The 24956-nt window shown below is 38.7% G+C and overlaps 1 protein-coding gene across 1 annotated transcript in view; it reads right to left on the bottom strand.

Annotated features, from left to right (window-relative positions):
• Positions 1-280: 280 nt before the first annotated feature.
• GUCY1A2 (guanylate cyclase 1 soluble subunit alpha 2) overlaps positions 281-24956 on the bottom strand; it is a 173746-nt gene continuing 149070 nt past the window's right edge. Inside the window, exon 8 of the mRNA XM_080593301.1 lies at positions 281-19220. Within this exon, the coding sequence (XP_080449427.1) occupies positions 19013-19220 (208 nt within the window). The 3' untranslated portion in view covers positions 281-19012. The remainder of the gene's footprint in view (positions 19221-24956) is intronic.

The raw sequence follows: 24956 nt of genomic DNA, 5'->3' as shown, positions 1-24956 counted from the left end.
ATCATGAAAACGGAAGCTTTCACATCAAGAGATATATACAATGTGTATTTAAGTATTTTGTTATATCATATTTTCCTTTTTTTTTTTTGTTTAACAATACATTTGGATTTGTGGTCAAAAGTGAGGTTTTAGAGCTAGGGGTGAAAACAGGTTCTTTTTCTGCAAATATCTTCATTGACTTTTGGGACTCTTTCCATTGAATTGGGTTTTACTATATTTTAATTCTGCTTTTCATGGGTAAGCTGTCAACAGACAAAGCGAAAATTTCAATGATTCATCACGACTTTTAATAGACTTTTGCATGATTTATTGATGTAAATATGCTGCAAATAACTAGTTGGACATTAAAGAGCAAATGAAATGTTTTTTCTTTAACAGACAATTTGGAATTGAACAGTATAAATAGAACATAATAATCACCACTTTATTTTATGTCATTCCAATCTACAGTCAAATTCTTTTCATATACAAATTCACCTTTTTTGTAATCTTGAATACCTAGAAATCTTGCATAATGAAACATGTTATTTACACTGTGCGTGACATACAAATAATTACAAATAAAATGTATACAAAATGATTAAAATGCATCGTTGCATGAAAAGCAAGTAAGATACAATAGATGTTCAGATTACCTATAAATGCTTACATATTTGTACATATATTTCTAATCCAAAATTGATAGATGATATATCTGATGATTTTGATCAGGAATACTTGTTCTTATGCCTGCACTACTGGAATGGAAGCAATATTTCCAGACATAATGAGCCACTTATGAAACATTTATGAAACTGCATAGGATGAAGTGTAGTAATTTTAGAAAACAAAAATAAAATATTTGACACTGTAAAACATAAGCAATTTAATCATGCCATACAGGTACATTGTATATTAAACCAATACTGTAAGATGGCATTGTAAATAAACCATAACAGAGCTTTAACATTTTAAAAATAAGCAATTCACATGGCATTTGTATCATAAAATAGCAGATGTACAATATTATTTACATTGCAAACCAAAGAGATAGTAACCCCATGAAACCGCAGCAAACAAATTGGTCAAAACATTGATCACAGACCTGATTCATAAAATGTGTATGAATGTGTGTAGAACGTATGGAAAAATAAGTCCTTAGATATCTGAAATGCTGCATTAGGTACTGGGTGTGCAACTCCCATCCACAATCACCCGATGAGGTATGGCCACAGTCCCACCACCCTTGCTCACAACATTTGCAGAAGGCCTGGCCAAAACACACTTTGCGGCCTTCAGCATCCTTTATGTTACCTGTTTGCTTTAGCACATGCAGGACCGCAGCCTAAATGGCCCATGTAACTAAGCTTTAAATCCAGGTGCAGTTCAGGGAAAGGAGCTGTCTTGCTCCTACATGGAGTGCTTAACACATCGATGTGCCGGACTATGGTTCTGTTTGCAGACTAAGCATTACCCAGCAAATAAAACATCTGCAGAATCAGACCACTGATGTTTTGTACAGCAAGGAGTGTGGGATGTGGTTTCAAAGCTTTTGGCAGACTTTTAGTCCAAAGACTCCTATTGACTATAATATGAGCCACATGGTTTTTCTTTGCAAGCACGGAGGTGGAAGTCTACAATTGTTCAGAACACCAGGTTTCTGGCATGGCAGTACTGAGGACGGTTTTGACTGTGCTGTAATAATCGAATTTATTAGCAGAGGATTGGGACCACTGCAAATCACTCTTGATGCACAATAACATTCAGAATACCTACCACAAAATGTTTCTGGAGAATGTTGCTTGATGAATCCCAACAGGGTATTTGGGTATTGATCATTTCGACAATGAATCTTCAAACAATGTTTATTAAAAAGGACAGTCATCTCCTGCCCCATGGCAGTATTATAGCTACTCAGTAAATATTTACCTCATAGATACAACTTCTATGAGATGGATGATCAGAGTTGACCACTGCATCTTAATGGTGTTAGTTCCACATGTGGAGATAGCAAACGAGGTTTAAGAGAACATAAATTTTGGCAAATGAGCTCTACCTCACAATCACCCTCAATTTTTTTTTTCTCCTTATCTTATTGTTCCAGGCAGTTTTCACAAAACAGCAGAAAGTACATGGTAGAAATCATGTACTCCTGCCAACATTTGAAATTCCAAATGACGCAACTTTCCCCCCCCCCCCCCCCCAGGATTTGTCAACCAAAATGCATGGCCATGTGTCTGCACTAGGTGAGCAATATGTCAGCATGTGCTGTGCCTATACACAGCAACTCCACTGTGTGAGATGAGTTGAGTGCATTTGCAAAGTTGGTCTGCTACTAGCAGGAAACGCAGCGTACCCATACAAAACTCTTCTCACCTGGGATACAGAATTTTTCTGCACATTTATAGTGTGGCATTTATCCAGGATTTCCAGATGTTTGGCAGCCCAGTCAGAGGTATTGATATGGTTGAAGAAATGTCAAAAAATTCCAGACAAACAGACCAAAAAAAGGGTATCACAAAAGTAATAAAGCAGCCACTCATTCATTTGGTAGCATGGGAAGGCAAGTTTGCAACAAACTACTCCACACTCTCCACCTGTAATGCAAAGACATAGACTTACACTAACTATTTGCCTTTTTAAATGATGGGAGAATAATAATAAATACTGTCTGAATAGTATCTTGAGCACCTGGCAGTGTAACTGAAGTGTTACTTTTCAGATCATGTTATTGCGGTGCTTAGAAAACTAAGCACTGTCAATGACTTCCATAGAATAAGCTACATTTTTAAAAGTCAGTTTGGATGGACGTGGCAGCTGAATTGCATTTACTAAATGATTGGGTAAAGCAACCAGGTAAGTTTGGGGTTTCTGTGTGTTTGGGGAGGGGGGATTGTTTCTTGAGGCTCTATTGGCTTCAAATGTGAGAATGTGAGAGAAGAAACAAACGTTTTATGGGGGACTGCTATATGATTCAGCAAAGTTTAACAAAAAAAGAAAAAGAAGAACTTAATAACTTCCCTATTGTGTTTAAAATTTCTGGATTTATTTATTGTTTTATTTGATCATCACTTCAATGACTTATCTCTGATATATAAAACAGAGTTATCCTGGTCACAATTAGGAACAAAATGTTCTTTAGTGTAGTTTCTCTGGAAAAACATATTTTTTTTTAACTGAATACTATATTACTAGTATGGCAAAAAGTAATTAGTGTGAGCTATATACCAGAAGACTAGGTCAAATAAAGCAAAAACTGTCCTGAAGGAAACTCATGTGATTTATTTATTTTTTAATCCAGATAATTTCTCCATTACATTAGACTTCCAGATAAAATGGGAAGCAGAAATGTGAATATTTTTTGATGAAGTCTGGTGCCAGTATGCATGGCAAAAGCTTCAGAAAATTTGTCTGCTATAATGACTCAGGAAATTTTGAGAAACTGAGTAAGTAATGCAAGGATCTTCAGAACTTACTCAGCTGAACTTCACGGGGACTTTTGTTGTTTTGCCGGTCACTATTAACTCATAAGTGAGATTTTAGATCTATTTATGAATCAGGTACTGTGCAAAGGTCATGCTCTAAAATAGCTCATTACTTTTCCCTTTCAAATGCATTTATGGGGATTCAGAGTAGGATGGAGCCCACCACAAGTTGACTAGAAGCATGAGAAAAGAGTAGTTGTTGAATAGAAATGTTGTTAGTGTTTAGACAACTGTTAGTATTAAGACAAGGCAAAACTTCTTTGCTTGGTCCTGTGAAGAACAATAAAACGTGTATTTTGTTTATAAACATTTATATGAATACTAGCCTAAAACTAGAGTCATTGAAATAGAAGATGTATATAGTATATTGTATATTGCTTTTCTTATAGAGTGTACCTTATGTGTCTAATATGGTGACAAACAGTAAATTTTTTAGGACAACCTAAAAGGACCTTATTGTAACAAACAACATTATAGCAGGTCACATTATGAAAGCAAGATGTGAAGTCACAACACAGTGCAGGCATGTCATTAAAAGATAATTTGGAGTGCTCTTAGAAGGGTATTTTAGCCTTCTACTCTCTGTTAACAACATGTCTGCATGAGTTTTGTAAAGTTTCTTCTTCTTGTTTGAGGCCTTTAGTGGCTCTGGATAAAGGAAGAGTAAAGAAGGCAAACTGCCCTCAGTTATTTACAATTGGCAAGGTTCATATTACCTACGTGAGAGCAAGCAGAAAGAGAAAATTGAGTATCAACAGAAGCTGAAGAGAAGAAGGCCATTTAACCAATGATTTGTTTCTTCTAAAGAAGGCCGAGGCTTTTGGCACTGTTTGCATTTGCTAGAAAAAAGAAGCAAATCATCAGGAAGAGATTCAGGACACATTCGCTGATCTCTCTAGCCTGCAAGATCTACAGATAGCATCTGCTTTTCTGTTTCCCAGCAACACATGGAGAAAGACCCCTTGCTCTGTGGAGGCCTGTGTAAACAATAACTCACAAAATGGCAGTTTTAAAACAAGAAGAATAAACTTTAGATTACATATTTTTCAGAAGCCTGAAGGGTCACAGCTACCAAGATATACATTCCGTTATAGGAAGAGCAGTACAAATGTTAAAGCTTTTAAGACCGTATGTAATTCACAGCACACACAATTTTCCCATGGCCTACACATATGGCACATCAATTTATTACATAGACTTATGTTCCCGCAGAGGGATTAATACTGAATTCTGCTGTGTTACACTGGTGCTGCAGCCTTGAATAGTTCTTGCTCAATGACACAACACAGGTTTGGTTAGTACATACATTATGCACTTCAACTGTTCCCAGTCAAAGACATAAATGACAAAACCAAACTTTACTGTTTTGTTTTCAAGTAGATAAGTCTTTGGTTAGTAACAAAGTCAGTTGTTTTGGGGAAGCAATCATAACTGAAACGCTAATTTTCAACCAGAGGTACTTACTGTAACTTCCAGACCACTAGGACTGCCAAATGAATCGCAATAAGGAAACTGAAATGCAGCATGAGATGGTTTGTGTGGATTCTGCTTCTTTTGGCAGGTGGATTCATTTGCTGAAAACTAGGAAAAGTAACCAGACAGGATTTTGCTGTTACTTTGATGGTTTCAGCATGGGAAGATCTTGGATTTGCTGAGCTTTTCTGTCCATGTGCACTCACAGTAGAAGTATAACCTGCCACATCCTTTCCCAGTAGATTGCAGGGTGAAGTTTTAAAATAATATCCGGATTCACATAGTACTAAAATTGATCTCTTAACCGTTACGTTGGCAGAAACATCCAGATCCACCACCCTACTTCCTCTGCATATTACTGAAATGGAAATACTGCTGTTAATTAGGTTATCCTCATCTCTATAAGAAATTCTATACAAACTGCTTCAGTTCACAGACATCACAGTGCTCCAAACCCTGACAGAGTGCTAGTATTATTTAGTGATATCCAATATTATTTTTATGGTAAGCATCCTTTGTTGGCAGTGCAAGGTTGTAATCTCATTATTTAGTGCAGAATGCTTGTAGAACTGCAGTACAAGTTTCTTTAGAGAAACTTTACAGGACACACAAAAATAAAATTACAGAATTACACAAAAAACATTTGCACCCAGGGAGGATTGGCCCATTCCACAGGAGAGCAGACTTTGATCTGGTCAAGTCTTCACAGTTTAGCACAACAAATATTTTTATCCAGCTTGCAAAACAGAGAAGTTAGAAACAAGGCAAGAAGTAATTCTCAGCATTCAGAAAGCTGAGGGTAAAACTGAACTGCTCCTTCCCTTTGCTCAACTGCTCCTTCCCTTTGCTAAACAACAGACAACCAGTATGGGGCTGATAAATCTGATCTTAAAAAAAAAATCCTACTAAAACTGAGCATCATGGACTCAGGTGAACGTCCCCATTCCTACAAGAATCCAGGTTTCTTACCCATCACTACACCTTACCTCTACATGTCTGGTCCTTTTATTGGAGATGTTTGTGAGCATCTCAGACAATTACCCTCAGGTTTTACCTTGGTAACTCTGAAATCAAAGGGAAAAGCCATATGATACAGCTCTAAGGCATCGAAGATTAATCATTCTAGAATTACCTGCAGGGGAAACTAAGATGAGCCTGAATGAAGTGCCATTTAAATCTCCAATTTCAGAATAGCATCAGGATCCTGGAGGAAAGTGAAATATTTAAACAAGTAGCAGAAGCATGAGGTTTTCCATTCATAGATTCATAAAATTTATGGGCTTTCCGTTAGATGGGGGAGCCAGGATCACAGGGGCAGACAACTGTCAAATTGTTATCAGTTCTTCTGGGTGAGATACTGCATGCAGAGCTCAATTTGTTCTCAGAGGCTTTGGGAGAAGTCTGACCTATGACTTGATGGGCTCAGGCTGTGAAGTTTGTGCCTATAACACTGGTTTGTTTTGCAAAAGTCTCACAATCATGGATTTATCCCATGGAAAGAAATATAAACCACAAGAAGATTATCAGTAGCATCCAGTTACTTCTCTAAAGTTGCCTGTAGGGGGTGAGTAAAGTGGCAAAGAGAATAAGGAGATCATTTGTGGCTGTGAAACACTGGCTGGACTCCACACATTGGGTGTCCTCTGCTCCAGGACACCAGTGGTGTAAGACAGTTTAACATCTGTGTGTTGCACCAGTGGATCACACAACCAGATGTACACGGTCTCTTAAACGCCCTGTGGAACCCTGCAAAGAGGAACTGCAGAATCATAGTAACCTGAGAAAGGTTAAAATCAAACCAAGACGAGATGAATGTCAACCTTAGAAGTAGAACCCACTGTACTCAGAAAGAAAAATAAAATAAAATAAAATAAAATAAAATAAAATAAAATAAAATAAAATAAAATAAAATAAAATAAAATAAAATAAAATAAAATAAAATAGCATTGGTTCTCTTAGCTGGCTGAAAACATCCTGTCTGTGTTATTAATCTCTGAACACACCTGAATTTTATCAGTTTTAGGGCTGGTGATGACCATATCTCCCACTGAAGCAAGGATGGATGCCAAGGATGCATGACAGTTCAGAGCAATCCCAAAAGTAGGAGATAAAACCATCTAGTATCTCAAGATAGCTATCAGACACTGCAGTGTCCACATATTGTGTATCTTTTTTATTACTAGCTATTTCTCTGTCTATTTTGTCATATTCTGTTCTATAATATCAAGAATGCCATGAAATGTGTGCAAAATGTGTAGGACGTGCAATGTAGGTAACTGCTGGTGCTGCTTGTCCTGACATTTCTATTTCACAATCGATCCTTCACACTGCAGTAATTCTGGTACACAGTGAATTTCAGGCAAATGGCATTGACGCTAACTAAATCCTAAAATCAAAATTAATCTTGGCCCCTTTTAGAATGATGACCAAAGACTGCTGCAAGCACAGAATTTACAAAAGAACTGTGTTTGCTTAAATCTAAAAGACACTGAGCATAAATACTTTACTAGTATTTTTCACAGTGATTTCATTCACTGACATTAGTTATTTATACCCTATAATGAGATCTGAAATGCAGAGATTTTATAGAATGTGTGCAGAAAACACATATACTACAAAAAAAAAAAAAATTCTAAAGAAAGTGGTGAAAATTATTCCTGAACTATAAATAGATCTGCTTCTGAATATAAAAGTAAAAAGAATTGCTTAAGTCATAGTACAGACTGCATGCAGCTACTGCCAGCTCTGTCTTCAGCTGAGATCCAGCCTGTACCTCACAAAACTTTTCACCTTGGCTATACGGGCTGAGGCTCCCTTTCTGCAGTGGATGCAGCTCTTTCAGAGTCACACGCAGTACAGTGGAATTGCTCTCCTACAGAAATTAAATAACTGAAGAATTAAGAATAAAGAATTCCTCCCTCCCTCCCTTCCTCCCTCCCTTCCTTCCCTCCTTCCTTCCTTCCTTCCTTCCTTCCTCCCCCTTCCATTTTTTTAAGCCAAGCAGGTAGTAATACTAATTTGCAAAACCATGGCATAAAAGAGACTTATTTAAAATGCAAATGTTTGATGTAATGAAAAATAATTATCCACTTTTTAGTAAAGATAGGCTTAGCTTTGGAAAGTTGCTTTCATTGTAGCTCTCTTATTAGATTTGGGATTTGGGAGTTTAATTTTTATTTTTCAGTGGAATAAGTTTAGTGATAAACTAACCCCTTATCCCCCCTCTCCCCTTCTCTCCTCAGAAGATAAAAATATTACATCAAAGAATCTTTCTCAGTATTCAAAAAATGCCTCTAACATAATGACTTTTGTGGCCTTACGTGAGGTACCTGACTTTGAAAACGCTGTGTCCACACTGATTGAGCTGATAAAGCAGCCACTACGAGCTGGATCAGGAAGGTGAATAAAACAGAAACAATACTAAGCCCTGTCAATTCTTCCCATTGGCAACTCAGATTATTTTGAGATTATTATGGCTAACTTGCTTTGTGTTGAGCATTTTGTTGTTGCTTTTTCTCCACATTATGACATTTTGATTTTAACCTCACCTCTGTTACTGAATTCATGCCTCTCTGGCAAGCACATAGTGTCTATTTTTAGCTCCGTGAGCTACTAATCCAGTTTCTCTGACAACTGCAATTTGTTGGAAGAAATGACTAGTGTTACGTTGTCTCAGAGCTATGAGCCCATTTGAGAAATTAGCTTCTTAGCTGACCTTTAAAGTAAGTGAGAATAATGTGCCTGCAGTTCTGTGGGGTTTGGATTTCATTATCGCAGCAGCATGTACGAGATGGGATGCCCCTGCTGCACAGCTTTGCCTCTCTGTTTTGTTTTCCTGGTAATTATAGAAACTGTTTACTGTACATGAAAAATCTGCAAGTTTTCTCAGCTCTTGAGGACAATACTATTTGTAATTCCTTTTCTCTGGAGAGAGTGACAGTTCACAGTGCAGAGGACTGCTTCTTCCCAAGAAGAACTTTCCCACGGCCTCCCAAACCAAGACTGCAATGGAAATCGCCACAGATGTCTAAGGATCAGCACGGTGATAGCAAACAGAAAAGAGAAGTATGGGACTTGTAAGGCAGCACAGCAGCTCTGATCTTTCCCACTCACCTCTGATTCAGTGCTCAGCCCAAGACCCTTTGTACCTCTGGCTGCAGCCTGGCCCTTGTCCCCGGCGTGTTTCTCTCTGTGTGTATATCTGCTTTTCTATCCTATTACATCCTCCCATTCTTATCAGCAGGGGATTGCATCTCACCTGCAGTGTGACAGCTGGTCTGAAGTAGTCCCCCACCCGTCCTCCTAGTCTGAACTAGTCCTCCACCTCCACACTGCAATCACTGGTGAGAGAGAGGCGAGCACACGAAAGGCAGCAGCTTATCCCACTGCAAACATCTTATCTGGGAACTATCGCTCCGAGCCACCAGGATGTCTGCGCTGACTGTAGAGGGAGCCAGCTGGACTAGCTCAGACTGGACATAAGTTTTAAATACCTAAATTTAGGTTAGAAGAACCTCACTCAGTCTCACAGCAGTTCCCAAAATTCTTGGTGCTCTGAAGCCTATTGGGTCCCAGTGTAACGTGGGCAGAGTGAGGTACAAGGATAGTAAGCAATATTCCAGCATCAAAGGTGTTAATGGCTGCAACTTAGTGAACTGCTAATTGTTGCATGAGGCTATATAAATGCCATGTCTTGGGATGGGAACTGTGGCTGGACTGGGCTTTGTTTAGGCTTCAGTAAAAGGCATGATGCTGACAGGTTAGGAGTGTGTTTATAGCCTGGCATTGGGATGGCATCTCTCCCTTATACACCCTAAAAAAAACTGAGTTAAATCTTCAACCTTGGCCTTACCTAACATGATCCGCCTGGCATTTTTACAGCAGGTACTTGCTCTCTTTGAAATTAGCTATAAATGACTTTTGGCTGAAAGTGCTTTTGAAAGCTCCATATACAGGACTGTTTCTGAAGAAAGAGTGTGAACTCTAGATTATGTCATAGGCTTTACGTATTTTTGTTTTGATACAACACTTCTAAACTTGCAGTTTAGACATTTCTAAACAATATTTACTAGCAAAGCATAAAAGGTTCATTTTTTTTAAGTTTTAACATTTAAGTACCATACCCCTACACACATTTTAAAGGCATTCCTACTATCATCTCCAAATTTATACCACTTGGCAAAGTACCTCACTTGCAATATTTTACACCTACTGACAGGTTGTGCATTCACCGTCTAAACTTAGAGAGGAATTCTGAGTCCTACCTTTAGAAAAGTCAAATGATATAAAAAAGAGGGGCATTCATCCTTAATTTTTGCATTTAGTATTTTTAGACTCCTTTTTCCCCACAACCTCTCTCCGCAGCTAGAGACTGAACTCTAATTTAAATATAAAGCAACTTTCTTTCTTCCTAAAATAACACATTTCTCATGCAACTTCACTAAAACTCTAAGAATAATCAACTCTAAAACTCATCCTAATGCCATGAAAGTTCATGACATTATGTGTAACACATTCTTGCATTTTGCCACATACCCAGAATATGCTCTGGGTCATCCAACTTCCAAACACACGAAAGCTGAGAATCAGCAGCACACCGTAGCTCTCTCCTACACACATACTTCCCTTCACTTTCCTCAGATGCTTTCTCCCTGCTGGTTTCTTACCCCCACACTCAGGACCTGTGAGAAGTTTCTGGAGAGGAATGTTTACACGCTTAAACACTAGCAAGCACTTGGCACTTTTTTTTGAGATGTAATGGGAAAGTAAATCTCAGACTCAGCTTACTCCAAACTGCCTCAGTAGATGAGCTAAACTGGATGGAGCTGGCAGGGCAGAGCCCTCTCCCTTAGGGTTCATCAGAATATTATAAAGGTGGGTAAAAAGCCCCACCAAAGACCAGAGCATTTATATGCTCACAGCAACACATCTTGGAGCATCATCTTGCAGAAAGGTGTAAAATACTACATAGATTAGCAAGAACTCCAGATTTCATCATCCAGCAGAGGTTAGCACTAGGAAAATGCACTTTTGTAGATGGTTGGATATTTAGAATTTGCTTCCATACATCATTATGAACAGTATTTCAAAGGAACATAAATGGTACAGATTTATAATCCACAATTCCTACACTTATTTAGGCATTCAGAACCTAGGGATACTGAGCAAAGTTAGGTACAGAAAGAGGTTGTGTTTAAACAAAGAAAATGGGATTGAGGAGTAAGTCCCTTGAGATTTTGAAAATCTTACCTTCGTATTACAAATGCAAAAAACCTAAACCAGGCAGCTGTGCTTTAATTATACAGTTTCAGAATGATTTTAATCAATCAGAAATGCCACATAAACCTTTACAACAAATATACATCTGTACTCTTCTCTCTTTCCCATATGATCTCACTTTAAAAAAAATCTCTCCTTAATAGTTATTCATTTCTAAGCATGTGCCTCTGCAATAAGCTCAGAAACTTTGATATTCATGCAACAGTGTGTTCCAGCCTCATTAGGGGAGGAAAAAAAAATACCTTAGAGGTATGCTGATAATAAACAAATGCTAAACTGGATTAAGCCGCATTCTTCTTCTCTAGATATTCTTCAGTCTTAACATCGATTTACTGCCGTGTAAAGCAGAACTTATCCACTATTTTACCTATTTTATTGCTGATATTTATCATTCTTGGGCTTATCTTACATATGGTACTGTGGGTTTTTTTGTTTGTTTGTTTTTTGTTTGTTTGTTTGTTTGTTTTTTTGTAGGACGGGAGACCTGTCTTACTCAGTACGCAGTCTTTAAGGTACTCTGTTTACAACTGAAAGTGTTTTCTAAGTCTGGTCCTTAGTTCTGATTTTGCCCTTGCTTAAATAGCAACAAATATTTTTAGAAAACTAGCAAAGAGACGACACCTCACAAAATCAAATTATTCCACTACATACTCTTCTCCCTTGGGGATGAGGATGAAAAGACAAACAATACATGACAGGTTGTTAGCGTGTCATTCCATATTCTGCTAAAAGGTGCTTTGTTAAAGCCATAGGTGTTGTACAGGAACCTACACAGAACAGATTAGCATGGCTTAACTTATTGCTTCAAGAGTAGTCATGAGAAAGTATTGCTGGGGAATAAGACTATTGTCTAGAAAACAGGTAGTTCAATGCTAATAGAGCTTCTATTAGCACTTCTACTAATAGAAAGTTAACTTTGGGCCTACAGATTCACAAAAGCAAGAAAAATGTACATTAATGATAACCTGGCAACTATCCCTCTGTCCCTTAGAATTTATATACATTATTTTCATCTTTACAACAGGATAACTAACAAGGCTTATATAGGCATGCTGGCATATATTTCACGTAAAGATGGCACAGATGTTTTGCATAATTTGGCTACGAGCTCAAAGCTCAAGAGCTTTTCTAAATAACATTCACAGTGGCATCCAGAAGTTGCAACTGGCAGCACTCGTATCATATGTAAATGGTTCAGGCATCGGAAGGAAGAGATTTCCAGCACCACAGTAGCCCCTGTTCTTGATAGTCACCATGACTACCGTATCAAACCTCTATTTGTCCTGGAATACACTTATCTATCCCTCTGCCACTTACTGTGTTTCAGTTTATTTTGGCCAATGCAGAACTCTGAAGAGCAGCACAGACCAAAAGGTTTGAGACATGGCATTTGGGCTCAAGAGAGTTTAATTCAGCAGGATCAATCTCACTTCTCTTGGATAGCTTAAAAAATAGATCTCTAGTCTAAATCAGCTATCTGTGGTCAGTGGAAAACAAGCACACTCGGGGATTTAGGCAGCCTCATGCTGTGACTAGAAGAGAGGGGGCAAGTACCTGAAGCACTTACCTGTCCCCCAGTCTTCAGAGGAAACTTGATTTTTGGAATGCTAAAGCAGAAGAGTATCAAGGACCAAGGACCTGAAGGCAGAAGCAAGCCTTGCTGCATCCCAGTGCTCCACTCCACTCTGTCCCTTCTAACCATAAAGCAGATATGACACTTTTTTTCTCTGACACCTTCTGTCTTCTCTCTTTGTCCCCAAATGAAACACATTCAGCCTCGCTTTGTCTTTGGAAACTAAAAGCCCAGGAGCAGATGGACAGTTTAACATCTGCCTGCACTGATCTTTTTGCTAAGGTTGCCAACAAAGCTGCCACTTTGCACCATTTACTCTATCAGCCTCTCTAACGCGAACCTCAGCCCCCAGGGAAGCACTCGTTCTGGGATACTAACCTGGACCACAGAGAGCTGGAGGTTAATCTTCCTAAACCACAGGAACACGTAAGCATGTGCCAAGGTGAATAATTTGTGGCCTATGACTGAATTGCTACATTCCCCAGCTTCACTCTTTTGCTTGCTTTCATTCATGATTAATAGCCAAGTCACAAAAGATCAAACATATATACAAGGTTAAACAGTTTATAGATTTTTGTTGTAAGGTTGCTCATGCACTGCGAATTAATAACATTGTTGAGGAATAACTTCTAGCTGCATGGATAAACTTAGTGTTTATGAAAGTTAAAGGCAGACATGCAGCAGACTGTTACTGCACTGACTTCACCCGAATCCCCCAGTGAAAACTTGCACTGTGGTCCTCCCACTCCCTACGGACGTGTGTGCCTGCTCTGTCACTGTAGCAGTTCTGTCTTTGCTGCAAAGACGACTAAGATCAGCCCTTTAATCCCACTTATTCTTTAGATATAAGCAGCCATGTCAACAGATGCTAATAAGAACAATAATAAGAATTACTCACTATGCCACATACAGGCTGCAAAACAAAGGAGAGTAGAGGTCTTTTGAAGAACAGAGCAGAAAAGAGCATGCAAGGTGATGGAAGTATGAACAAGAGCAGCAGCAGATCAGCTCCTGCCTCTCAAGTCTCCTGCACAGTCAGCATCAGTTCCTGCAAGCCTGTCACTGGCATCCTTAAACCCAGTGCTATTCTTAAGCCTGTCACTGGCATCCTTAAAACCAGTTCTTGAAGGTAGGGAACCAACTGTTTCTGGGTTTGACAAGCTTTCTTATGTTTCTGGTTTTGTTGCTAATTTAAGCACGTTGCTGTTTCCAATATTACAAATGTATAATTTTGCAAAAGACCACCAGAATCCAAAAACAGAGTCAGAAGCCCTGAGACTTGGGACAGGGAATTAACTCTCCTCAGTGAGCTCTCAGCACTCAGCAGAGGTGAGGTAGTAGCCTCCGACTGGAAGAGAACCCAGAAAATGCCAGAAATTTGTGATGCTGCTGTTGGATTAGACGTGTTGGTAGGACACACTGCATGAGGTAAGCACGTTTGACAGCTTGTGGAAGCTGAAGAACCTGAAACCTCTTACACTTGCCCCAACGACTGACACAGGTTTCATACTCATTTGCAATTCAACATAGCAGTCTTGTGGTTTTTTTTTTGTTTGTTTGTTTTTTTCCCCTTCATTTTAAAGTCTGCAGGGAGAAGAATGTGTTCAGAGCAAGAAGTAGATAACGTGAAATCAGTTAGCACAATATAAGTCTCAGGGCAGTGCTGTGATACATTTAAATGTATGCAATGCGTCATGGTTCTGCACTGTTTGCTTTATACAGGAAAAAAAAAAAAAAAAGAGGAGTGTTAGTGGAAAACAGAGAAAAGGTGGCTATACACCTGATGCCTGTGCTGAGCACGGTAGGGACCGCCATGAGCACAGGAGGAGACAGCAATGTGAAGAGGCACAGGCACACATATGAACTGCAGCAGGGCCTGTTGGAACTCAACTGCAAGGATTTCTTCTTCTGAAGAGGCAATTCCCACAGAATATTTCTAAAGTTTCAAAAGTTTTGGTTTTCTGTTTGCAGAGGCCTGTTTCCAGGCTCCAGAAGAGCCTTCCGAACAAACTCGCATCTGAAACTGGATGTGGGAATGAGCAGTAAAGCCAAACCCACAACCACAGTTAATGACTATGGGCTCTTTGGAATTAAAACAGCAAAATCCTGTGGGATTCTGCAAGACAACCACACTTTTAGAATCCTAGCTTACCAGCAATTCTCCCATGCAGGGGCTTTTGTCTCTGTACGGCTGATATTACCAGAGTAATACTGAACAAAATTTAACCCACCCCTCTACCATTTCCATCACTGCTTCCCTCTTACTCTGACTTCCTGACCTCTATGCAGTGCATCACAGAAAAGGCTGTGTGAAGGGGAGCTTCAAGAAGATTGAGAAATTTGACAGAAAATCTCTGAAAAATGCTCTGAGGGAGTAACTGCTGCCTCTGTTTACTTCGGCCTCACAACTTTTGCGATAGAAATTGGCCACCGGCTCGCTGCCTCTGTGGTCAGTCCCTGGTCTGCAGCCTGAGCCTGGAGCAGAGGGAAGGTGCACAGAACAAGTCTGTGGCACAGGGACCGATGACCCCAGCTAGGGTACTTGTCAACCTCCTCCCCATCCAGGCACTTTGCAGTAGATCTCTTCCCTCAGTCTTCAGAGAGGGCGGTTTTGGTTCTTACAAATCCTCGAGCCAGCAGGTGTTGCTACTTGCAGCTAAGTGAAAAAACATAGGTGTGAAACTTCTTAATCAGAGGGAAAAAAAATCTATTTTATAGGAAAGAAAATATCATAAGGAAATTCCAACTACAGTATGTGATTTCTACATCCATTTCAGCACCTCTATCCTCTCCATCTCATCATCCCAAGGTAAAAATCCTGAAAGTCCTTTTATTTATAAAGGCAATGCCAGGCAAACAAGACAGTTTTCTCTATCACTAAAAAGAAGTAGTGTTGGAGAGATGTTTAATTTGACTATGATCTAACTGACTTCACAGCATCAACCTTGCTAATGAACTTCATTTTACTTTATAAAGGTGTCCAACAAAACAAATTTGTAACCTAATATTACAGGCAGCAGATACAACCACTAAGTTAAACAATGCTGAGAATCTTTCACACTTTTCTCACACTGAGATAGAAAAATGCCTCTAGAGAGCCTACACTTTTCCATTAACTTCACTTGTCATAACACAGAAGCAAATAACACAATACATGGCATTAGTGCTGAAGTTTTGGATGTGTTACCTTTACACAAGCTTATAAAAGGCAGAGACTATATACTTTCATACAATAAATCTACTCTAATCTGGGGAGCCAGCTGATTTATTGTCAAACATTGTCTTTGTCTCCATGGTGATGTTGATACCAATTTTTATTTTTTTCAGTGATCTCTGTGATTATATATTCCCTTACAGAATAAACAGTCACTTGAGAGGATGAGGATGGTGCTACAGACTTTTGGATTGCTTTTCCAATTTACTAGCTGAATTACCTTTTTAACCTCCATTTTTCATTAAAATGTTTCCATGGACCTACCAAGATCACTCACAGGATTAACCTAGACATTTCCTATTGGCAACTGTGAGAGAAGGGATATTGAGCAATAAATATGCTTTTGGTATGACTCTCTGTGTTTGTTCTCTTCACAGAGTACTGTGGGTGGTGAGAAGAGAAACAAGAGTTTGGCCAGAGAGAATTGTAATCTGACATCAACACCTACTGAACAATGAGGATGTGCCAGTAAAGTAAGAATGAAATCTCATTGTATTGATAGCTGTTAGAAAAAATAAAGTAAAAAATGACTCTAGGGAATTAGTTAATGACATCAAAACCACAGCTTTATTAGCTAGAAAGTAGTGTTCCAGTTCCCATGGTCAAACTGCAACTTTACTCCATTTATAATTCTTCCAGGTCTCACTGGTGTTCACTGGAAAAAATGCATGTACATCCTGTGTATACAAAAACTAATGGTTATAGGCTAAAAACTTGTCATCCGATGCAGAAACTTCTTGAATCTGTAGTTTGGATGGAAATTCTGCAACCTCAAGCTTGAACAGTTTTCATCAAGTCATTTTTTCAGATAGCAGAGCTGCAGATGCTGTTTATCAAGGTAGAGAGAAGAAAAACTCCTCCAATCACAAAGATGCTGTAATAACTATGGAAGAAATCTTTCACATCAGTTCCTCTAGAAAGCAAGGGAATTTCCATTTAAGTAATATTCACAGAATGGTTTGGGTTGGAAGAGACCTTAAAGATCATCTAGTTCCAGCCCCCCCGCCATGCCCATGCAGCTACCCTCTTCATCAAGAAAAAATACTGCGTAATAAGTTCAGGTTTCCTCTACATGCTGAAGTCTGCATAGGTTCAAGATAGTCCTTTCTCATCCAGACAGTCTTCATGGAAAGGAAGCCTGAAATTTGTTCAGCAACAGGCTAGTGGTGCCATACTGATCTGTTCCCATCCCAAGCTGGGTCAAAGGGGAGAAATATAGCACTGTCATTGCCTCCACAGAAAGATCTAACAGGATAATTTGGAACCATGGCGAATGGTATTTACTCATTTTCAAAAGGTGCGTTAAGTTTTGATTACTAAATCCATAAGTAAGATCCTAATTTCTGGTCTGGATTATAGAAATGCTGAGTTTCTCATGCCTTCTGGTGCTGTTGAGAGTCTTGTCTTTGATTTCTTTGAGCTTTGAGCAGGCCCATGTAAAGCTAAGCCACTTTCAAATCACTGCTCTGTTTGTCTACTAAGGTAGAACACAAAAAATATTGGCTCACTTCAGTAGGACCCAAAGGAAAGTACACCTGCAGAAGAAAACTTATTACCATTATTTTTGAAAAGGAAAGCCGAAGAAATAAACACTGCCTGAAAATGTGTCTACTGGGGAACAGATCTACATCCTGTTTCTTGTTTCTGTTGGTTTCATTGAAGAAAATAAAGCAATATTAATTTTCACCAGGAAAGAACTGGGCTGTAGTTTGATTTTATTTTAATTTTTTAATTGACATTGATGCATCTAAATCTTGAAATGCTATTTGCATTAAACCTAGGGAATTATTTCCTCACCATTTTCAGTGATTTTTGGTCTACAATAGATAAACCAGGGGACCTTTCATCCTCACCAACAGAGGAAATTTCCAAAATAGCATTTTAATAACAGATAGAATTTTTATAATCTAAGTGGAATAGGAGCACAAATCCTATTAAAAAAGGAAAACCAGTACCCAGAGAGCTTCCAGTGTTTGCTGAACGCTCTCAGAGTAAGGTTTTACAAGATCAATTTTTAATAAAGGTCCAGGACTTCTACCAAATATCAGTTTGGCTGCTAATTCTGTGGGAAACAAGCCCCACTGTGTATAACAGAACTTTTCTGTTTGTTAACGAATGGATCTTTTACATTTTGTTTGCTTTGTCCTGGAAAGACTGGACACACAAGACTGTAGGACAAATACCAAACATTACTTTGTATAAGCAAGACAATGCTCATCTAAAGCTTTAGCATAAACATCAGGTAAATAGGTTTACCAAAGTGTTTTTTTTTCTTCTTTAAAATATTGATATTTTGCTGCCAAAAAGTCAAAAAATGACTTCTTATTCATATAACAATAAGATCTGATAGGTAGAATATATGAAATATACAGTAGCTTCTTCTGAAAAGCTAGCTAAGCTCACTCAGCTTACAGTATGTGGAATGTAATTATCCAGAAAGTGAAATATGTATAAAAATAGGTAAAATCCCTACAACATTTATACTGAATTATAATTCCTCCTGCCAGGAAGGTTACAACAGCTCTACAGTATATGTATGAAATGTTTGTTCATAAAGTTAAAAAACATCATTACTTTACTGAAGAACACATTAAATGTAGGAATGCATAATCAGAACTGACTCCCAATTCTGCTTAGCTGGTGCAAATCTACAGAGAACCATCACCCTTTCCGCACAAAACAAAACCAACCTCTAATGTGAGTTGGGGGTTTTGTTTTGTTTGTTTTTGTTTGTCATAAAGGGGCCACACTCAAGTTTATGAATGAAATTCCTCTGGACGTGGAAGTATGTTTTTTAAATGTTTTTTTTTTCTTTTTTTTTTTCCCTGTCTCCACTCTGTTTACCGACAGCAGTCACCCACCTTTTAAAATGATTATTGCCTGACATTACATGAAGCTTTTACTGCTTGTTCAGGACAAGGCAGTGAAATAGAAGAACCTCCAACTCCCCTGTCATGACCCAGTTCTGGGCTTGTGCTTTTTTGATGAGTCTTTGATCTGCAGCAGGCCTCATAGGCTAGTCTCCCGGAGGAACATGGTGCCAATGTTGTAAGAAACTTTTCTCACTCTGGCAGATGTGATGGAGGATTTTGGCTGCTTCTGACCACTTCTGACCTCGAGGAAGTAACAGATCCCAGGAATTTCCTTTGGAAAGTTTTCTGGAAGCTCTTCACGGGAACGAGGGATAAAAACAAAATTTTCTTCCTTTTTCAAAAGCCTAGAAAAAAAAAAAGGAAACAGGTGAATATAAAAAAAATGTAAAACACAGTACAGACACACCTCTTTGAAAGAAATTGGTCCTATGTAATCCCAAATAAAAAACTGAGTTAAAAGTATTATGTAACATCTAAATAAGCCAATGCCAGGATCCCCAGACAATACATATTAACTTAACATCATCAACTTCAAGGACCTCTGTTGACTGAGATCAGCTGAAGAGATGGCCCAAATAAACCCAATCTCCAAAAATCAGTGTCAGCATTCAGAAAGCCATGTGCCAGAAGGGGAAGCAAATTCATAACAGCCATTATCCACAACATATCAACTGCCTCACTTAAAACACTCTGGTCTGGCCAGTTGTGCAGAAATGAACATACTGATGACTACCACCAGGTCTCCTTGTGGAATGGAGGAATGAAGGTGACAGTGTCTGGGAGCTCTCACATGCAGGGTGATCAGTTTGACCCCTTCTCATATTTTATAGTATTGTATTCATAAAATAGATCCAAAACCAGAAAATCCAGCTTCAATGAGACACAACTGAAATCTGCTACTATCCACCAAAAGTACCTGTGGTTTTAATATTACTCATTTTCCTCGTCACAGCAAAAATGAGTAATATGAGTAATATTAACCTGGGACATCTGGTTGGGGTCAGAAAGGGATCCAGGCGCATAGGAGGCATGAAGCCATCCCCACTCTCTTTCAGCCATGCTACGCAAGTGGTACAACGTCACAGTCTGACTATACTGCCTACTGCCATTTGTAGCCTTTCTCCACAGTGAAAAATCTCTGTCTGGCTAGATCCGATAGTTTGGGGCCTCTTCACCAATTATCTTCCCTGAAACCATCTGGAGCTGTTAAATAAAGGAAATAAGTCTACACAATTTTCTTTTTGTTTCCAGTAAATGAAGTTAGGGGTTTTCATTCTCTTGCAGAACTGAAAAGAGAAGTTTTGAGGTAATAATAAATTCTGAGCACAGCTGGATATATGAAAGTAGTCTTAGTCTTTTCCCCTCCCAGGATATTTATTCTTTCTCTCAATCAGTACTATTTTAAACTCAAAAACATCAGGGGGAAGAACCTTATTACCTTCAGCAGATTTTATAACAGGTTGTTTATTTAGTATCTCTAAAACTGATTTCTGAGAAGTAAATGAATGAATGAACCCCGTTGCTAGATTCTCAGCACGTTTAATGGAACTTCCTTTGCTGATTTTTTTTCTTGGCTTTTTTTTTTTTTTTGGCTGAGGGAGTCCATGTGAACTCCATACAACTCACTGAAATATAAAAGCATTTTCTTCCCAGCTTTTAAATAATCAGATGTTTTTAAGTCCAACAATGTTTTTGCCTTTGAACTTCCATGGTGGTCTTTGTTTACCATGTGGTTTGAGTGTCATAATCTATTTTCCAGGCTGTCAATTTTATGAGGAAATACTATAATCTTTTCTAAATTGGGTGAGAGTTTCCAGAGGCCTCTGCAGAGAAGCTTCTCTTTTTTCATCTCTTCAATGCTTGCAGTAAATATCCTGTATTTTAAAACTACTGGTTTAACACACTGAAGCAACTGTTCTCTGCTTCCAAAAGTAGATTTTTGCAAGCAACAGTTGAAGTCTTTGAGGATTCAGAGCTAAATCCATAAGCTTTCACCGCAGTCTTTCTTCCCCCAAAGTGACTATTCACTATAGAGCATCTAACCTTCCTAAAAATCAATGGTTCCCCCTCAGAGCCCAACATTATCTAATTGTAATGACAGTTACATAAGTCTGAAACTGTAATAGATAGATAGATAGATAGATTAATAGATTTAGTTCAGGGCTGGCACTGAGTTCAATTGATATTTTCACAGTATTTTCCTCATTGGACCAAAGTGCAGTATATTAATTAAAGGCCTTATTTTCACCTGTTTTGTAAACTGTAACTTGGTCACAATGAAATGCTCTGACAGTACCAAAGGTGCCAGGAGTGATAGGTAACTAACCCATTAGTCCTTGTACAGCTATTTAGAAATTTGTCCACTGCTATGGCTCGTGATAGACTCCACATCATTATATTAGGTGCACTATTTGTATTAGCCTCTCGCCCTCAGAAATTGTCTAACTGACCTTTACTGTGGTGAGATTTCAGCCCCCAAGCAAGCACAGCAGGAAGTCTTCCTCTTTAACAAATACTAATGGAAGATACTTGCAATCATATTCTATGCTCCTTACTTTACTTTTTACACTCAAGAAATATATATATATGTATATATATATTTGCTGGCCTTTATTAGAAAGACTTTAAACAGGACAAATATCGTCTCTTTTCAGTCCTCTCCTAAAGAACAGGTTCTTTGGATTCCCTAAACATACTGGTCCTGGCGCTTGGTTTCTCAGACTGTTAATGAAATCAGGTTTCAGAAATTGCCTCTGATTTCTTATAGCTTTCTGTATACACTAAAGAAGGAGTTATCTATTTGTCCTCAGTGCTTAGCAGTGAGGACATTTGTCTACAGGAATCTTTCCTCCTATATTTAGGCTACTGATGATGTTGAAAAGAAAAGAGTACCAGCTGATGGCCACAGCCCAGATCTACAGCCCTTGCTAAATTTCTTATCTTCCTCTTCAAGGGTACAAGGAGCCCCAGAAGATGCTTCTGCCAAGAGCTGAATGAATAGTGTAGATCCCCATCGAGGGCAAGACTGAGCCACACAGTCAATTTTTGCATCTCCCCTCTGACTCTGGGGAAGAACCAGCGTAAAACCTCCTCTTCTGGAAGGCAAACTGGGTGGTGACACCTGGGTCTGGTTGTTAGTCTTACCTTGCAGATCATTCTCAGAGCATTTTGTTGTGACCAAGTCAGACTGCCTGCTCTGAAAGTCTGAGAGCACAGCCCATCCTGATCCTGAGAGCAGAATCTATCCCTCAGCTTCAGGAAATTATATGATGGCTTAAACTCTACATAAGGCATTTCAAATCCCCACAGCATCCCACAGCTTGATTTGAAGTAGCACAGCCTCAGCAGTTCAGGAATATGCATATAACAACTAGTCTGAAACTATTCCAAAGCATTTGTCTCAGCTGTCTTTCCTGCATCACTTCTGTGTGTTTCCCTTGAGAGCACTATTGCAAGGGACGTTCCTATAGTAAGTTATTCACATGGTCAGAACTCTGGTTTCCACTCAAGTAGTTGGATAAACAATTTACAATTCAATGCTTATATTGTGAGGGTCAGGCTACTCAAGCATGCCTATAAATTGCCTGGAACCAGGTCTTCTCTCAGCTTGTCTTTTTTGTTGATGTTTCAGAGGAGGAAGAATTTCTTAAACACTGATTTGTAGCTGATTAATATGACAGCTTCCCCTCCTAACCAGAAATCTTCCAGAACAGTCTAACTTCTTCTTGTATCCCTTCCCTGATGGGAAAAGAAAGGGGAAAAATGGAAAAGGTGTCAGTATTGGAAACATTTTTTTCTAGTAGAAACAGGAAGCTTTTGAAGGAGGTCTGTGTGAATTAAAATTGGGATCACACTTAATGGGAATTTTGTGGAAACTGAAATGTAGCTCTTTTTTTTTTTCATAGATGATATGATAGGGGAATTATATTTTAGACTATTATGGGAGGAAATAGTTACATCTTCATCAGCAAGAGCCTATACTCAGAAAATGAGCTATCTATGTATGGATTTATCTGTTGCAAGGCCCTCTACATTGAGGGCAAGCTTTCCACCACGATTCTTTCTCTCTCTGTGCACATTGGGAAGCAGTTTCACCTCTTTATGTCTCCATCTGTGAAAGATGCCAGACCTTATCACTGGATGCCATGAAGATTAATTAATAAGCTGAAAAAGTACCTATGCTTGCTCTCAGGCTCAGCAGAAAGGAGAGCCCCAGGACAACCATCTTGCAAATATTTTATGATTTATTTATTTATTTATTGTGAAAGCTAAGCTGTTCCATTCCCTCCCAAACAAGACACTTCCACAAGCTGAAGCCTCTGCCCAAAGGGAGGAATAAGATGGTAAGAGGAGCAGCTGCTTAGCAGACTGGAATAGCAATTCCTCTGGAAATATGAAAGAGCAAGTCCTTTGGAAATACAAATGATTATCCTCCTTGAGAACTTTATTTCCAAAGCAAACGAAAGAAATGATGGCCACATCTGCTAATTCAACTCTAGGTGCTTTGAGAAGCAACAGTGCTGAGGAAGCACGTGACTAGGCTTCAGCATGCTCAAATACTTTTCACTGTGATGACACACTGCCCATACGGTGCCTGAAAACCTGTAAAATGTTGAGTAGTGCTTGCTGGACATGGCTGGCACAGATTGCCACATAGCAGCAAACAGAAAATGAGACTGAGAAAAAACTGACTATGTCTGGTTCTAATTCATTTCACGCTGTATTTTACTGTTTTTGAATTTATGGAAGTTCATGTATCAGTGTTTTTCCTTCACGCAGACTAATTTTAATAAGATTATGAAAAGACTCATCCTGTTTTTTTTTTTAATGCAATATGTTGTATATCACATGCAGCTCTGCGTGGTAAGTGCCTATCACTGACCTTTAATACTTTAATTTCTTACCCAGCTAAGCAGAATTAAAACTGTATCTGCTCTCTGTTCAGAACATTAGAGAATTAGGCTCAGTGAATAGGATCGTGACATCACAAGCGAAAGGCCACAGCCTTTGCCTTGACCTAATAGTGCTGGCCTCAGGATTTGTCTGTATTTGCTTACCCTTGAACTTATTTTAGTTTTACCAGTTGTCTATCACTCATATTGCAAAAATAACTTGCTAGCTGTGTGGAATTACGTGGTGTAACATCTACTGTTACCTACCTGACAGTGATCTAACAAGTCCTTCCGTGTAGTGCGAACTACCTATAATCCTCAAATGAAAATGTAGCCCAGTGCAGCACAGGCACAGGTGGGGAACAGAGGCCCAGGACCTTAATCATAAATCAGAGTGACTACGGGAGTGCAGACTCGTGGAGGCAGATGACACAGGTTTTAGGAATAAAAGGAAACAGAAAAACAGGAATAAACTGATGTGTATAGATGTGACTTTTAATGCTTTAATTAGACTGGTTTTTTTGTGTGTCCACATACAAGCTGTGTTCCCTTTTTGTCCACACAACTAAATTGTCTGTCCAATAATCTGTCTCATGGAAGCACACGTGGTGAACTGAGCAATGTAAAAAGAAACAGCTTTTTAAAGGTTTGTCAGAAATAAAATTTAAAATAATCTGAAAAAGCTCTTGGAGAACAAATCCATGTGTTTGCCCATGTGATGTAGAAAAATACAGACATACATACAGCTAGTAAGAAAAATAACTTGAAATTAAAAGTTTAAAGAAATGTATATAGATTTAATTAAAAATAAAAATATTATTAATAAAAAACAGATAAAGTGAGATGTATGTACTTCTTAATTACCTAAATGTACAACTTCTTCCATACAATGACATAAATATTCAAATTATGCACTTTTTAATCAATTTTAAAGGCCAAGGGGCAATTCAGGCAGGTGAACCAGGAGGGACTTCACCCAGCTCCATGCAGAAGCATCCCTGGCTTCTCTCTGTCTTAATCAAATAAGGAGGAGGGGTACAGGCTGTTCATCTTTGCCTAAGCTCAGGTCCCAAATGTATTGCTTCACATGCGATAAAGGAAATTATCTATACCCCATAACTGATGCCTGAAGTACCTTCTCCATAAGTTAAATATGTACTAGAAAAGACCAGAGGTGGAAAGAAGAGG

Source organism: Anser brachyrhynchus (genome assembly GCF_964034855.1).
Source record: "Anser brachyrhynchus genome assembly, chromosome: 1".
Classification (NCBI taxonomy): domain Eukaryota; kingdom Metazoa; phylum Chordata; class Aves; order Anseriformes; family Anatidae; genus Anser; species Anser brachyrhynchus.
The sequence above is the reverse complement of the archived record's forward strand: the minus strand, read 5'-3'. Positions and strand labels throughout refer to the sequence as shown.